The 17,786-nt window shown below is 33.9% G+C and overlaps 1 protein-coding gene across 1 annotated transcript in view; it reads right to left on the bottom strand.

Moving 5' to 3' along the window:
* The window catches only part of LOC105815959 (protocadherin-15-like), a 220,476-nt gene that overhangs the window by 14,773 nt on the left and 187,917 nt on the right, over positions 1–17,786 (bottom strand). Inside the window, exons 6-7 of the mRNA XM_012651242.1 lie at positions 13,433–13,502; positions 11,852–11,971 (exon numbers count right to left, since the gene is read on the bottom strand). Of these exons, the coding sequence (XP_012506696.1) occupies positions 11,852–11,971; positions 13,433–13,502 (190 nt within the window). The remainder of the gene's footprint in view (positions 1–11,851; positions 11,972–13,432; positions 13,503–17,786) is intronic.

The following is a 17,786-nucleotide window of genomic DNA, read 5'->3' as shown; positions in this document are numbered from 1 at the left end:
ATATTTTTAAATGATTCAGGTAATTGGCTTTGCAAATCTTTCTTGGATGTAGTCATTCAAAAGTAACGATTTTACATATAAATACAGAAGATGTATTATGAAGGATATTTACAATTACAGACATTTGACATTTCCCTACATTTTTGCCTATTTAAACATTGCTCATATCTATGAGTGTGGCTCTCAATTATGGTAAGGGAGTGTATAAATGCTTTAATCTAAATATCTAAGTTCATTATGGGTAAAACCTCAGTAAATAATTTCCACTTACACTATTAAACATATCTTAATGTGCAGTTATAGGGTCATTACATTTTAGTGACTCAATAACTATAGAAACGCATATCACTTTCTAGCATATATATGGAGGATACTGTAGATTGCTTACCCTCAGGCCATCTCATCTCTGTACCCAGAACTTCAAATTAGCTTGAATATCTAGTGGCTTTGGGCTTCAGAGGAGATTATGCCTTTAAGTGGGATGAATCTTGGATAGTCTAACCCAACCATGATAATTCCATTGCCTTTACCAAGAATTATTTTGGAAATGTACATGTGATCCAATTCTGGGTAAAATGCAATAATTTCTCTTAATTGTAAGGAGAGAGACAAGGAAAACAGGTATTATAGATGCTGCTGTCAGAATATAAAGCTTGAAACTTCAGCAGCCATTTTGAGATTATTAATGGAACTAATTTAAAGAAATAACTAACATTCTAAGGATAGTAGAGCATAAAACGAAAAGAACCTGGATCAACATTGTCCGTGAGAAGATGAACAAATCCTGATATTACCCCATTTCTGAAAAACTTACTATGAGAGATAACAAATGACCTTTCTGGTTAAGCCATCTTTAATTGAGGTGGGTTTTTATTTTTGTTGTTGTTATTACTGTGTATTTTCTGCAGCTGAAAGCACTCTGATACATGATTATCTCTTTTCTCTGTTTCCTTGCACTGTAGGCCCTTCTGTTCTCCATAAAGGCCATGGCTCTTCACAACTGACATTTGCTCTTATTTTGTCCTGCTTAAATATTCCATCACTCATTTCTCTGTGTAGTCAATTTTGCAAATCCTACTCAGCGAAGCCTTCTTTGTTAGCCCATTTATAGTTAAGTCTTTGATGTGATGTTATATTATTTTTTTCCAAATAACACATTATTTGTGTATTTTCTGTTTCACCTCACAGATTTCCCCAAGGGTTTCAGTCTATGATGTAGAAACATTTATCCTTATATCTCTAGCAAAGCAACTTGATGTTTGCGATATTTTTTCTTATTGACAGTTTTCATCGGACATTTGCAGAATTATTACGAATAATAGAATTACTACTTAGTTACTTTATTGTTCTTTAGAACACTTTTAAATTGAACTTCTTATTAGCTAAATATATCTTTTATAGACATCTTATATTTTTCACTTTATTAGGTATTTCATAAATACTTGTATTTCAAGAAACATAAGGATAGTATATGCTTTATGATCAGCGCTGCTTCTGAAATGTTGCATAGGGAAAGCTTCTATATTAAAATTAACTAATTTATTAATTAAACAAGTATTTCTTGAGTATCCTTTCTGTCTCTAAAACATAGAATAATAACCAAGAGAAGAATTAGAAGCAAAGCACGGATGTATCATTAGGATATGCTTTCTATTTTCTCTAGTAAAAAGATTAGATTATATCAACTCTAAGTAATTGCCCTTATCTAATAACATTTTTTTAAACCACTAAATTTAGTAATAAAATAGCAGGTTTTTTTTTAATTATTACATGATAAAGCCATGAGGGAATGGAACAATGATTCTCAAAGTTTAGAACGTTAGAATGCATAAGAATCACAGATATGTATCGTCTAGATTGCAGATTCCTAGCATCCATGTCCCCAAATTCCAGAAATTCTCAGGAGCATTTATAACAAATCTACCAGGTGATCCTGATGCAGATAATTCCAGTTTTAATTTGAGAAAGAGTGGACTAAGAGATTAGTCTAGACATGGCTGCACTCTCTCTTTCCCTACTATGCATTTTTCTTCTCCTCTTATTCTTAGAGCTTCGGTCCACCAACAAAGCAGAAGAGTGTGGGGACAGAGCAAGGACCATTTCCTTAAGCAACTTCACATTTCTGAAGCAAGATGATTGCCCCCTTTATGATAGTTTTGGACACTTCTCTTTAAAACACAAACTGGCACTGGTTTCTTTGGGTGATGAGAATTTAAGTGCTAACCTCTACCTGCGCTGTATTAATGAGGGAAATCCAATTATGGCTAAATCTTTTAATATAGGTCCCAAACATCTGGCCTCTATCAAGAAAGGTCCACTCACAACTTACTGGCAGTTCAGTGACTTAACAAATGTCAGATAAAGAGCAATCTTCCTTTTAGTAAAATGAAGACATAGGGCAGTTAAAGCAATTTTATCACTATTGGAAGGACGAGAAATAGGCTAAGAGGCAGGAGCAACGCCCACCCCACACACGTACACATTAACATAAGAAGGGAGAGAGAATGAATGTTGACACTCTAGCAACTCTGTATTTCCCAAGGTGACTTCATCTCCTTGTAATCGTTTTTATTAATGTCAGTGAAGGCGGGTTAGTACCAGTTTGGATAAAATGACAGCACTCTGCAAGGCAGTTTTGGGCCCCTCAATAGAATTGCTCTGGAAATGGAATATGGGGTAATTAGCACTATTTTTAATCATCTGGCCATTTACCATGTTTTAGGAGAAAGGAAGGATTCTGTACAGCTTTTCATATCTATGTTATATTTATAAATATTGTTTGTGATATTCTCCAGCTGTAAGGACTACAAATCTGGTTCAAGAGATTTTTTTTTAAGAACTCACACACACACACACACACACACACACACAAATATATATTTCTTGGTGACCTAAGGACAGAGGCTGAGCCCAGATGTTCCTCACTGGGCCTATAAGTGGGAAATGATGAGGATTTAGGTAACGAAGCTTCTTTCTCTGTCTCTAAGAGGCTAAAAATTCTCTTAACATTGTTTTGTGACATCTTTTTAAAATCCCCCCTATCCTTCTCTCTCTTTCTCTATCCCTCTCTCTTCTGGCTATCACTATTTGCTCACTTTGAACAGGACTGTAAGTTTATCTCTAAGTTCCAATAAGCAGCATCAACTTTGTCCTAATCAGTCTCTAGTCAGACTTAAGCTTGTCTCTGACTAAGCCAGGCTACCATCAGCTGCTGATCAATCTATGCCTTAGTTATCATTGGTTGGGTGTCTCCTCTCATCTAATTACCTGAAATGAAAAGTGGAGGACTAAGCAAGATCATGTGGTCCTTGCTCACTCTTTAGGGATTAGGATTTGAGCAGGCATCATTAAATTTGTTCCTAATAGAAAGTACCAACACTTTGACCATATTTTCCATTTTGTAAAGCTGTTTCCCTCCCCCACCACAAAAATAAAAACACATATATGCACATTTAAGGATACATTAAAGATAGATTACAATAGAGTTCATTTTACCTTGTTCTAACTAATTGCCCAGGAAATTGTATTTGGAAATGCTTAGTTGGCTTCAGCAGCATATATGTTTTAAAGTGAAAAGGTCACACAGACTTGGAAAGAAAAGATCAAGACTGAAGTAAAAAATTTAAACAAAGAACTTTAAACAATTATTTAATTAAACATGAGTGCTCAGTATAAAATGAGAATATTGTGAATTTATGCAGGTATAAGACTTTCATGATATAATGTACCCTACAAAGCATTATTAAAATGTAATGTAATTTTCTTAGTAACCTACCTAGGAATAAACAATTACTGTTTTTGCTTAGCTTGAAATATTTTAATAACATCTGAAATTTGGACTTTGACTTATGTACAGAACTACTTCAGGATGGTGATTTGTTAAAAACCTTTTCCCTTTGAACTGTGGTTTTTAACTTCCTGACTCAGGAAATTCAAATATATTACATGCTTACACATTACAAAAGAAATTATGGCTCATATTTTCTCAATTCTCTCAAGTCTATAGGGAGTCAAACATATTACAAGAAAAGGACAATTTACTCAGGAGGCGTTGATGAAAGATGTTACCACCCACTGAAACACTACTGTAATACCTCCAAGAAAGAAGCTGCCAAGCATATTACTTAAATGTCCTCATTGCTTTTCTGAGTGGCAACAGTAGTTAATAAAAATGTTGTGCTGCTGCTTCCTCAGCCCTCTAGAGACTGCCACGAGGAATATGTCATCCGTTTCCTTCTTATCACTTTAGGTCAAAATACTAAAATGCTGAATAAACATTCTCCAGTCTGACATTTTAAAAAAAGATTAAGATAAGAAAAGTGATATGCTAATTTATTGTGTGGATAGTGTTATCAATCTTGCTAACAATGGGATTTAAAATATCAGAATGATACTTACTATATTTGCATTTTTTCATATAAGATTAACTGTCAAAAATGAAAGTTTTGCAGAGCATGGGATGACAAATTCCGACCCATTTCAAAGAGTTTTTATACATTTTTTTCCTAAAAAATCTAATTAGTTCAATGTATTATGGACAGCTTTACTTTGCATTACCAAGAGGTGTATAACAAAATAGTATTTTATAATAACTGTGATGAGCATACTACAAATTTCATAAACACTAAACTCTCCTTGTTAAAGTCCTGATAATACACACTATCCAGTAGATACTCTCTATTACTAGGTTCCAACAGATGATTCAACTAGTCCTTAATGAACAAAAGGTGAATGACAAAATGGATCTATTGTTCAGATGAAACAAAAATGACTCTTCTTGCATTGAATAAGAGTGGGACCTGGCAAAGATTCTTTGCTTGGCTAAACTTTAGTCAGGCTTCTGAATCTTCTTCTAGGACCATTTATGTACTTCCTTGTAAAATCCAATTTTAGCAAAGAACTCTGCTATGTCAGCTTAGCAAGAAATACCCCCCTCACCGGAATATCTGATCTCCTTTGATATCTGATCCAGTTCCTCATCCTCCACAATCCTACAGGTGATGTCTGATCACCCTGGCCTGTCTCTGCAATAATCATGTTAGGTTGGTTTAGCCAGAATCCCCCTTTTTCCTAATGTTTTCTTTCTCTTAGTAATTTTGCATCCACTGATCCCCACACTGATATTGGCTATGAATTCTCACTTTCCCAGGCTGTGTGCAGAGTTGAGCCCACCTCTTCCCCCAGTCACAAGTCTCCATTGTAGTGGTCTCTGTACCTATCTTGATGGTCCTGAATAAGGTCTTTCTTACCATACCTTAACAAGAGTCGTTGAATGATTTTTTTCTTTAACAAATGTCTAGGAGACTTGTATAATGCAGTATTTATTTCACTTTTTTTCTAAACATATCAGCCAAAAAAGCATAGGTTATCCTACAGGAACAAATCCCTAAACTTTTATTCCTTCCTTAATTTACATATTTATACATCTACATATTTACACATCCACAAGTGAGCTCTGTTTATTGTTGTCATTTGAGCATCCAGGCTAATGAATGTTTCACCTCAGTGTCTTTTTCTCCAATCACAACAACCATGGGAGGGGATATGATGACTTGTACATTGGTTCTTTGAGCTCACATTTTATTAGTCAAAGCCAGTTAATTTCCCCCTAGCAAGAATGGTACACTGCCAGCATTTTCCAAAGAGAGGAAGAACAAAAAATTTTTGGCAAACAGCAAAAACGCTTTTGTTTTAATTTGGGTCAACCAGTTCAGTAACTCTTTATCTCTTAATTAACTTCTTTATTTTAGAAGATCATTTCAATTGCAATTTTTAAAAAAAACGGTAAAAGGAAAGAAAAGCTCAATTCTAACTATTCCGATTTTATTCATAGATTAAATAAAGGATCTTTGTAATGGTGAAGAGTTTGCAACATTTGGTTATAATCGAAATTTTATGATTTTGAATAGTAAAAATGTAGCATATGTCCTTACTGCACATTTCCTAGGAAATCGTTTATCTGTACGATGAGGAAAACATAAGTAGGGTGAGAAAGATGTTAATAAAGCAAATGGCAATCTTCAGTTTACCCTATTTAAAGACTACAATAGACCCTCATCCCTTCTATTTTGTGTAGTTTGTAAAAAAAAAAAATAAAGACTCAAAAATATTTTTACAAAGTAGGTCCTTTTACATGACATTCAAAAATGACAATAATGATGCTGCACATTATAATATGTGTGGGAGACAGATTCTTAATTCCTGCCTCCAGATAAGTAAGTCATACCTTTGTGTAATCCCTTAAGTGTGCCCAGAATCTCTGACTTGCTTCTAACCAATAGAATATGGCATAGGTTATACACTGTCACTCCTGTGATTAGATTATGTCATATAAGACTGTCTTGCAGACAGACTAGCTTTAGACACTCTCCTTGCAGGCATGATGAAGTAAGCAGCTATGTTAACAAAGCCACATGGCAAGGAACTGAGTGTAGCCTCTAAGAGTTGAAAGCAGCCTCTAGCCCAGAGATTGCAAGAAGCCAAGGCCCTGTGTCCTAGACCATAAGGAAATTAATTCTACAGCAATCTGAGTTTACTTCGAAGTGTATTCTTCTCTAGTTAAGCCTCCATATAAAAACTAATCTGGTCAACCCCTTGATTGCAACCTTGTGAGAGAGCCCACATAGAAGGCCCAGCTAAGCTGTGCATGGGCTATTAAGCCATAGACACTGAGAAAAGTTTGCAATAATCTGTTATATAGCACTTTATGCTGTTCCCTATGACTTGTCTGAAAGATTGGTGATAACGTACAGTACTGGTAATTAATAACTGCTACATTTGTTGAGTATTCAACTTAATAATATTAAGGTGACATTATATTTTGCTTTCTCTTATTTTTTAGAAATGCATTGGCACGAGGGAACCTTCACATATGTTCTGGTATTGAAAAGTATTATTTTCTGTTTTTATAGAACGATATTGATAGACACCTCAGTTCCCAATACTTTCTCCAGTTGTGTCTTTCTTATAGAGAAAACAGCCCAATATATTTGAAATTTCAGTGTTTCTGGATATAAGTGTCAGGCTAGTTGACAGCATATCACTGAAGATCCACAGTAATGGATCTAATGAATATGTGTTCCTTTGTTGTTGTTGCTAAAATTTTGAAATGCTCCTATCATTGTTGCTGTTGCCCAATATTTAGGAAAAACAGCATGATTCAGAACCAAAAATGAGTAAGAATGCTAGTCATCCAAAGATATACTGAAGAAAGGAACTCATTGAGAATTAATTATTCTACTTCTATATTACCAGTTAACTCCTACTTCACCCAATCCTTTCAGAAAAAGCACCTATAAACTCCGGAAAAAATAACAAAAACAGACAAACAAAAAATACCTGACATCCTTGAAGAGAGAACCAAAGTAGGCATATTCTAGAAGGAACTGGACACTCAAATGAAGCAAACAACATGGGTGATTTTCCTGTTTTATAGCAGTTAGCCTAAAGGAAGGCTGACTTCAATACTATCAGTTAAAACTCTGATAGGAAGTCTGAAATCTTTCTGGCCTGAAGAGTCAGGTGGTAGATTTTGGGACCACCAAAACTGATGGGAAGTGAGGGAGGAATACTGAAAAGAGAAAGCTAGAAAGAGGAAGAACAAAATTCTACTCTTAAATGATGTCTAAATTTCTAGTTGATCTCTGAACTTCACTTGTGTGGGGCAGACTACAAGTGAAGTAACTAAGAAAGAAATGTATACTGAACACAGATTTGAGCAGCATTCAAGAGAAACAGTTTTCACTTTGAGTTTTACCAAGTTGTCTGCTAAAGTTAAAAACAAACAAAAAAACATTCCCCAGAGGAATGTAATAGAATCAAGAGTCTCTCCATAACATAACACTCACAATATCCAGTAGACAGTCTAAAACAATTGATGTGATACACCTGGAAATGTGATCTCTTTAGAAGAGGCGAGGCAATCCAGGAAGACCAGCGTTAGAACCAGCAGACAAAAATATTGAAACAGCTATTATAACACTTTATCTGTGCTCAGGGATGTAAAAAAAAATTATATGCTCACTGTAAATGAAATAATGGGAAATCTCAGCAAAAAAATACAAAGTATAAAAATATGGAAAGCTTAGACCTGAAGAATATTTGAAACAAAAAAAAAAAAGTTAGTAAAACATCACTGGATAGGTTTAAAAACAGATAAAATGGAGATTGGCAGAGAATGTAGTGACCTTGAATATAGATCAATAGAAAATATGCAGTTGGCAGACATGTGATAAAAATATATTGAAAATAATTGAACACAGCCCCACAAACCAGTGGAACAGCACCAAAATTCCTGACACACCTGTAATTGGAGTCTTAGATGGAGCAGAGTCAGGTGAGAAGAGTCAGAGAAATGGGCATGAAAATACTAAATAAATAATGATTGATGAATTTTTAATTTATGAAAAATAGATATTCAAAAATTCCAGAAGCTCAGCAACCCCCCAAGAAAGATAACATTAAGAAAACTATAGCTTTCCATAGCAACATGCTATAGTCAAGTTGCTAAGCACCTAAGATTAAAAGAAAAGTTTGAAAGCATCCAGAGAAAAATGACACATGACATTCACAAAACATTATTTAAGTTTCCACTTTCACTCATCAGAAACCCTGGAGGCTGGTGTTTAAAATGATAAAAAGAATTAATTAAAAATACTTTACATTTCTCTAAGGTAGGATTACATCTACAAATGCCTACAAGGATAAATCAGATAATGAAAATAAGCAAAGCAAGTAAAGTCTGAGTGTGAACAGTGGCAGAGTTCAACTCTAGCTGATGATTGTCTTATTGGAAATCAGGACCAATGTTGTCATATTTCTGTTTATCAAGAGAGGACAGACAGCTAAATTTGAAAGTAAATTTTCATAAGTTTTAGATATTGGATTTAAAATTGTTTAAAATAATTCGTGGCCAAACAAAATGTCTGTGAGTTGAGCGAAATTCCTGATCACTAATATGTGACTTCAAGTAATGAGTAATAAAGAATCAGGTGGAAGAAAAGCAAAAAATTAATTGAGAATTTTAAGTAGAACAGATAATCTACGTTTTCAATCATCGACCATACAATATGAGACTAATTGGAAAGAAATTATAACTGCGGTTCTAAAAGCCAGAGGTGGCCACATTTTCAGGTTAAATAAAAAGTTTGTTATACATACAATTTTGTTTTGACCTTAAGAGATAAGTAGGAGAATATTATGGTGCTATTAATATAAACAGAACTACTAGAGATTTAATAGATGCAGACTAAAAAAATCATCAGGCATTTCTCTCACAGATTTTACAAGAGAAGAAACTGGTACTGAGGTTTACACTAACTTTATATGATGGCTAAAGGTGGATTCTCTCTCTAATGGTATGACTTGATTAATGTTTTCCCCTCCAATATACCCTACGTTAAGTGCTGGCATGATGTCTTGCTCTTTTGGCCAATCAATTAGGACCATACACAGAGAACTTCTTTATTTATTCCACAGTGGAGGTTAGCTAGCCAAAATGTATTTTTCTTCCTTTCTTTTTTTTTTGTAATTTTGAAATTGTATGTGGCTGATTGGCTATCCATTCTGTAGGTAGTGAAAGGTACATGTTATATTTGATGGTAAGCCTACAACTATTCAGAAGAAATTACTGCACAGTTTAACAAGGAATTTAAGTCTCATGAAACTTGTAAAAGATAGCTTTTAAGTAATATATTTTTGGTCTCAAACTATATCAGCAGCACAATTCACAATTGCAAAGATGTGGAAACAACCCAAATGTCCATCAATACATGAGTGGATTAATAAACTGTGGTATATGTATACCATGGAGTACTATTCAGCTTTAAGAAACAATGGTGATATAGCACCTCTTATATACTCCTGGAAAGCGATGGAACACATTCTACTAAGCGCGGTATCCCAAGAATGGAAAAACAAGCACCACATGTACTCACCATCAAACTGGTATTAGCTGATCAACATTTAAGTGCACATAGAAGAATAACATGTATTGGATGTGGGGCAGGGGGAGGAGGGGACGGGCATATGCACAAACAATGAGTGCGATGCGCACCTCCAGGGGAATGGACACACTTGAAGCTCGGACTTGGCGGGGAGGGAGGGTAAGGGCATCATACGTAACCTAATCATCTGTACCCCCATAACATGCTGAAATAAAAAAAATAAAAAATAAAAAAAAACAATCAAACTATATCTAAACCTTGGATGGTTTTCTTTTTCATGCACATAATAAATATTTCCCTAAAATACATGGACTGGCTGTTCCGTACTTGCTGAGAGGTTTTATTTTTACAGCTTCGGGAGTAAAGATTAGAAAATGACCTTCGTAAAATGTAAGCTAGAAACATGGCACATTCATACAATTAATTAAAAAAAAAAGAGCAAACAAAATAATGGTTTAGAAATACACTGTGAAGTCAGATGTTTATACTTTTAAGAAAAAAATGTTTCTCTTGCCCTTTTCTCCTCTGCTTTTACTTTGATCATTTCCACTTCATTTCTTTTATAACTCTTAATACTTACTGTCCTTCTCTGTCACATTGTCATCATGTCCTTATCTCTTGGTTTCATTGTCTGCCACAGAACATGTTGAGATATTCTCTTTTAGGGGAAAAAAAAACAACCCAAAAATCTCCAAAACCTTCCCTTGACCCTGATACACTCATGGAATTTTTATTGTAAATGTTCATTGTTATTCTCTAAATGTTTTGAAAATTTTCACATGGTACTACAACGATTTCATAAGAACATAATAGAGGAAGAGTAAAGTGCATGCTACTCTGAAATTGGACTCTATATCTTAGAAATAGCTGTGTAATATCAGGCACATCACTTCACCCATGAGTCATTTTTTCTCCTGTGCAATAGAGATACAACTACTACTAACTGATTTGTCAGAATAAAATGAGAAAATACATTCATGAGCACTTAATCCTCACAATAGATTTGTGAAGTAGATCTTGTGAGTTCTCAGTCTCTGCAAGTGTGACAGTTTTTGGAGTTTTTTGTTTGTTTATTTGTTTAAAGCATGTACAAAAAATATCAAGGTGAAAAATAAAGGCAAAATGTTAACTTCGTTGTTGTTTATATTTCTAATAGTAAACATAAAATAGAAGCATTAATTTAGAAAGCTCACTTAAGAAGTGGTTTTAAAACTGCTTTGGGGAGCCCATGGGATTCTCAGAAGCTGCCTCAAGAAAAGAGAAAAGGGAAGATTGCAAACAGGACCTCCAGCTTTGGCTTCAATTAAATAATTCTGATTTTGTCTTTTTGGTTTTTTTGTATAATATATCATCGGAGCAAATGATTTCATGGCCTAAAAAACAATGTAGAAATCCCCTAGTCTAATGCAGAAAAAAATGGCCTATAGTTAGAGGTTTTGATTTCTTCTTTATCTTTGGATTCATTGCTGAGATGGCTGGGATTTTAAAGTCTTGTAACACCAGAAATATATTCGGCATATGTCTATGCAGTGTGGTGGCAGCATTTGGTATTAATTTTCAAGTTCCATAAAGCATAAGCAATCACATTAGTTATATCATCTTCAATGATTTGTTTAGAATGCTTAGAATGATTAGGGGTCCACAAACATAATGAAAATTTAATAAAGATTGCATTTCTCAACTATAAATACATTTTAAACTTTTGCCTAGAAATACCACCAAAAATGCTTCTTTAAAAGTATAATATAAATATTAAAAATAATTCAAATTTGAGATAACTTTTAATAATGGTATTATTACTAATGTGGGTCCAGGATCTAATAGAAAAATACAATAAATATCAGCTGAAATAAACATTAATTTTATTCCTCACAGTGAAATTACATTGCAAATAGGTGTTTACATACCGGATCATCTGGATTATATTGAATAACATATTCTATCTGTCCATTTGGGCCATCATCTATGTCTGTAGCTCCATTGTCTCCTGAAAATCCTGTAAATATTGTGGTGCCAACTGGAGTGAGCTGAAAGGAAAATAAAAGAAAAACTGTCAATTCTCATTTTGTCAGCTGCAAACCAGAAACGTTCCAGCACAAAAACCAGTTCTTTATTACACAAAGGAAAAGAGAAGTCAGCAGCCTACAACCTGAAACTGAAGCATTGCAAAAGAACAATTATGTACTTCACATAGGAGTTCTTATAATGTCTGAATTTTTCAGCTTCGTAATCCTTGCTACGGATATAAATAGAAGTCACTGATTCAATGTGAAGCATGTTTGCACCAATTTATAATCATTAGCATCTTAGCACATGTGGAGAAAATGTGTCTGTTGTTCCTCCTTTAAAAAGCTTAATGCATTTTTATCTATAAGCTAGAATTTAATTTGTATGAAAAAGTTAGTTTCTTTATTTTAAAATTAGAAACTATTTCAGAGACCAATGAATCCAGGTTGGTAATTAATTACATGTAAGTGGTAAGTTTGAAGAAGAGAAGTTTGGGACAATGCATGCCCCATTAATCAGGAGAAAGCTGGGAGTTTCTTTAGCACTTGTTGATTAGAAATCCATCAGGTGACAGGAGTTGGGGACATGGTCACATATTTTCATTTTTTATTAAAACAACAACAGAACTTAATGTGTGTGTGGCATACAAAACCGTGATTTGGCATTTGGCCTAAATAGCTAACCTTCATTCTTACTAATCTTCACAGAAAATCACTGTTATTTTCTCTCACCTGTAGGTTGTAGGTCTCTGCACAATGTACTCCTATATCCAGCACCATTTTTCTCAATCCTTCCTTCTGAGTCCTCAGGCATGAGCTAAAACCCTACCTATTCATTATGTTTCAACTTATTTAGATATCACCTTCTCCTATACCATCCCTGACACAGCAATACTTACTCCAAGTCAGAATATGGTACTTTTATTCTCGTGCTTGTATTTTACACTTTATTTCTATAATCATTGCATTATCACAGTAACTAAATACATTTTAGCAATAAATATAAGTTTTGTGCCTCTGTGGAGCAAAGACTTTTAAATTTTGTTCTGAGATTTGTTAATTTTTGAGTGGGATTTTTATCATAAATAAATAGTTTAAGAGGAAAAATATGTTGCCTCATTTACTTCAATTATCAGGGACTGCAAACTCAAATGTCTACAGGGATCAATCAGGTAATGGAAATGAGTGAAGCAAGTCTGATGGGATGATGTCAAATTGGGGAGGGCGTGCCATCTCTAAGTTGGTAGCTGCCAATGAAGCCCAATAAATTCTTTCCATAGTGGAATATGGAGTTAATGCTAATAGGTCTCCTAATATTCTAATTCTATAAGAAATCTTATGATTCTAAGGTTGGCTACAGATTTAAAAAATTAAACAATAAATGGGTCAAACAAAATAAGCCCATTGGCCCAACAACCACACTAGCTTTCACTCTTTGATTTAGTAAAAGAATATAATTATGATTAAAGAAATAAGCCATACATACAAAGAAGTTGGGTATTTATAAAGCCAACATTCCTGGCAAGCAGCTTTAAAGGCAAAATTTAGAGAACTGAAAAGAATGAAAAGAGACAGTTTAAGTAGTACATAAAAGAACACTGAGACATTATTGGTTTAGATAGGTTTAGAGGAAATATTAGTTAACTAAATGGCTTGTAAGCAGACAGTTTTATAATTTTTTATGCAATCCTTATCCTCCCAAAACATCACTTTCTCTTATAAAAATTCACCTATTATTATGTAGCTATGCTTTGATATTTTGATTTCCATTTTATTTTTAATCAACAAATAAAAATTATATGTATTTATTGTGTATAACATGTGTTTCAAAATATGTATACATTGTGAAATGGCAAAATCAAGCTAATTAACATATCCAGTACCTTGCATACTTATCTTTTTTTGTAGTGAGAACATTTAAAATCTACTCTTTTACCAATTTTCAAAAATACATTGTTATTAGCCATAGTCACCTTGTTGTACAATAGATGCTTTGAACTTATTCCTTCTAGTCAACTGAAATTTTATATCCTTTCACAAAAATTTCCCACCCCCTACCGTCCCCCTCTAGCCCCTAGTAACCACCATTCTACCCTCTGCTTCTATGATGTCAATATTTTTAGATTCCACATAAAAGTGAGATCACATGATATTTGTCTTTCTGTGCCTGGCTTATTTCACTTAACGTAATGTCCTCCAGGTTCATACATAATTTTTAAATTATGAAATTTTAAAGTTGGATGACATTAATTTGTTTCCAGATACCTAATAAAACAAACTTAAAGTGTTTAATCAAAGATTTTATTGCCAAGTAAAATAACTGCCGTGGAGTTGGACTAAAATATCAAAACAAAGCAAAACAAACAAACAAAAAAATGAACCACACACATACACACACACAAAAAACAACTACACACACACACCAACCAAACACACATACACACACATATAAAACTTGAAAACACTGTGGAAATTTTGAATAAAATGTGTTTCTATGTCCTTCAATTTAGTTACTATTTCTTGAGGCAGCCTATATTATTGGACCAGATTCATTTTAGAACAGAATCCTGAAGTACTATAGCTGTGGGCAATAAAATTGGTATTGTGGGGAAGGAATAGGAGATCCAGTAGAAATGTAATATTTGCAGTCTCATTCAAGGTTAAATTTCTGGAAATAAATATTAATATGCTGGAAGTGTGTTGGAATGGATGGATTGAAAGATTTTACTCCTTACAATGTAATATTTGCAAATTCAAAGACATATTTATAAATTCAAACACCCAAACTATGAACAATATCTATATTTTTATCAAGCTTTCCAAATTTTTTTGAAACTCATGAAAAGCAATGTAAAATTACTATGGCACTTTAATACATTATCATCAATTAATGTTTTTTTTTTTGTTTTTTTTTTTTTTTTTTGAGACAGAGTATCACTCTTTCGCCCAGGCTAGAGTGAGTGCCGTGGCGTCACAACAACCTCAAACTCCCGGGCTCAAGCAATCCTCCTGCCTCAGCCTCCCGAGTAGCTGGGACTACAGGCATGTGCCACCATGCCCAGCTAATTTTTTCTATATATTTTCAGTTGTCCGATTAATTTCTTTGTATTTTTAGTAGAGACGGGGTCTCGCTCTTGCTCAGGCTGGTTTCGAACTCCTGAGCTCAAACAATCCGCCCGCCTCGGCCTCCCAGAGTGCTAGGATTACAGGCGTGAGCCACCGCGCCCGGCCAATTAATGTTATTTTCATCACTAACAGGTCTTTTTCCATTTAGATATGATATTTATAAGTTTAATTTCTAATATCTAGTCTTTTAAAATAAACCTTACATTGTATTTCTTTGATTGCCTTTAAAAAATATACTTGGTGAAAAGTACACCAAAGATTGATATTAGACTACATGAAAAAGAACAGGCTTGTTTATGCATTTGTTTACAGTTGCAACTTTAAGGTTAATCTAAGAAGTAATTCAATTTCAATTGCTGTCATTTCAGGATTTGAGCTCATTGTAGGGGGCCATACATAATTTTCCCTAATAGAATTTATGTGGCCATATATATTTTTACTATATCTGTAAATTGCAAGTAGAAATATGATGCTACAATAAATTTTATTAGTTGGTATCTTTGAATGGAAAATAAAAAAGAAACCGTTGTATTAGCTGTGGGAATAGAGGAAAAAAACGTATTTCTATAATGACATAGAGATTATGAACAATCTCTAAATAGCGTTTTAAGCTCTTTTATTGAAGCTTATTTTAGGTCCCTTGAAAATTAAATAAAATGCATGAGTGTAACAGTAGTAGATTTCAGCAGTTTCTTTAATCCATGGCGTCGTCTTTGTTTACAATTTCAACAAAAATTAAAGATTTCCCCCCAATTTTGAGAATGTGACATTCACTTGTTGACAGCGAAGGATGGGCAGACTCAGGCAGCGTGCCAAGTTATTAGCTCATCATTTACGTAACTAGTGAATTTTTCTCTCTTCCATAGTTGTGCATTGGGACCAAACGCACACATTATTCTTAGCACACATTGTTCTGTTCATTTCTACTACCAGAATATGCAACACCCATTCACAGACATACACATGTAAAACACAATATGTAAATGAATAAATAATTTGGCTGCACACATCTATTCATGATCTATTGCTCAGATAGTGGACCTGTTCAGACATAGGATAGGGGTTGAAGCCAACATAAGAGAACTTGCTAAGAAAAAAGAAGATAAGGCACATGGCCAAATATCTGTTGAGACTAAAAAGGCTTCTATGAAGAGTCCTACACCAGATGCAAACAAGTAGAAGAAAGTAAGAGCATACAAAAAATAGCATATTTTAGCATCCGGTTTAATTCATGTTCTTTATGTATACACCAACCAGAAATATAAACACAACTATGGACACACAAATATTATAGAAATATAAATATACAAAGACATCACCATTACTGATTCTCACTATTGGAGATGTGGCACACTAGTGTTTTGTGATTTTCTGAATATTATGCGGGGGTTGAAAATCTTCACATAACAGATTGTGTATTATAATCTATGTTGCCCTATATATTATTATTCACAGTTTTCAAGGGATATCTGCCATGAGGATGGCTATGTTCTGTATCCATTAACATTTCAGCAATTCTCAGAAACATAAATTCATTTTTTTCTGAAGGATATTTTTGCATGGGATGTTGATCAGCTCAGGCAGCTTCCTGAGGGTATTACTTGCTTATTTAGCTCATGTCTTTTTTTCTACGAATGATTTTATACAGCTATTGGGAAATACATTAAATACATAATAAATTCAAATGTAAAAGTTAAAGAAAATCACAAGCAAAAAAATTAAAATTTCAATAAGATGCCAATAGTAAGAAAAACTAGAATGTGAATGTAAAAGGAGAGTAGTTTTCATTTTAAGCCAACTCCCAAAACACGAACAACGCTCCAAAAAGAGAATATTTGTCCTGACTAATCTTACTCACAACACTTCCCCACAGAATCATTACATTCACTGCTTCATATACATACAGTCGTTTATCTCATTTTTTGTGTGTAGTTGTGTTCTGTAAAGTAATCATGAACACTGAATTAGTGAATACTGAACCATTGCTACTAGGAGAAATACAGGGTTTGGGTCCTGTAAGCCTCTGGTTTTCATCAACTGATCAATATACAACCTTGTTTCATGTGTTTCTGTTTAAAGTCATCTTATTTATTATGTATATTTTTGATTCATTAGCATTTTACTCACAGCCTGGATGATGTTTATCTAACATATAAGGCACATCCTAATCTTCCTGTGCTTAGGAACACTAGACATCATGTCAACACTACACTTAAGGGCTATTTTAAATAGGGAAGTCACCAACAAAAGCACACAAATGTTAACTGTGTGGCACTAAAAAGACTGTAAAAAAGACACCTATTTACAGTAGGAGAGCTGAAACGAGGTGGCCGAACATAAACATGTTTGACCTTGGGTAGAAATGTGTGTATTTGGTGACAAATTTTTCACCACTCTTAAGTATGTCTGTGAATGACTGCAAAAATCACCACAAGTATTTATTTTGTAGTTACAAATAACTTTTACAAAGTAGGATAATTTGCAAATAAGGAATCCATACATAATGAGGATTGTTTATACATAACAGATAATACTAGTGATATATTTGTAGTGTTGCCTGAAAGACCCAATCAAAAAGAAATTATCAGAATGAAGTTTGAGGCTTGTCTCTGTCTCTATTCAGCTCTATGATCCTTGCTTTTCCATATAGTTCCTTTGAAATTCAATTTCCTTTCTGTAAATCTTAAAGTTGGATTAAAATACTTATTTG

Source organism: Propithecus coquereli, unplaced genomic scaffold (assembly GCF_000956105.1).
Source record: "Propithecus coquereli isolate 6110/MARCELLA unplaced genomic scaffold, Pcoq_1.0 Scaffold350, whole genome shotgun sequence".
NCBI classification, from domain to species: Eukaryota; Metazoa; Chordata; class Mammalia; order Primates; family Indriidae; genus Propithecus; species Propithecus coquereli.
Note: the sequence above shows the minus strand (reverse complement) of the source record. Positions and strands in the feature narration are given on the sequence as shown.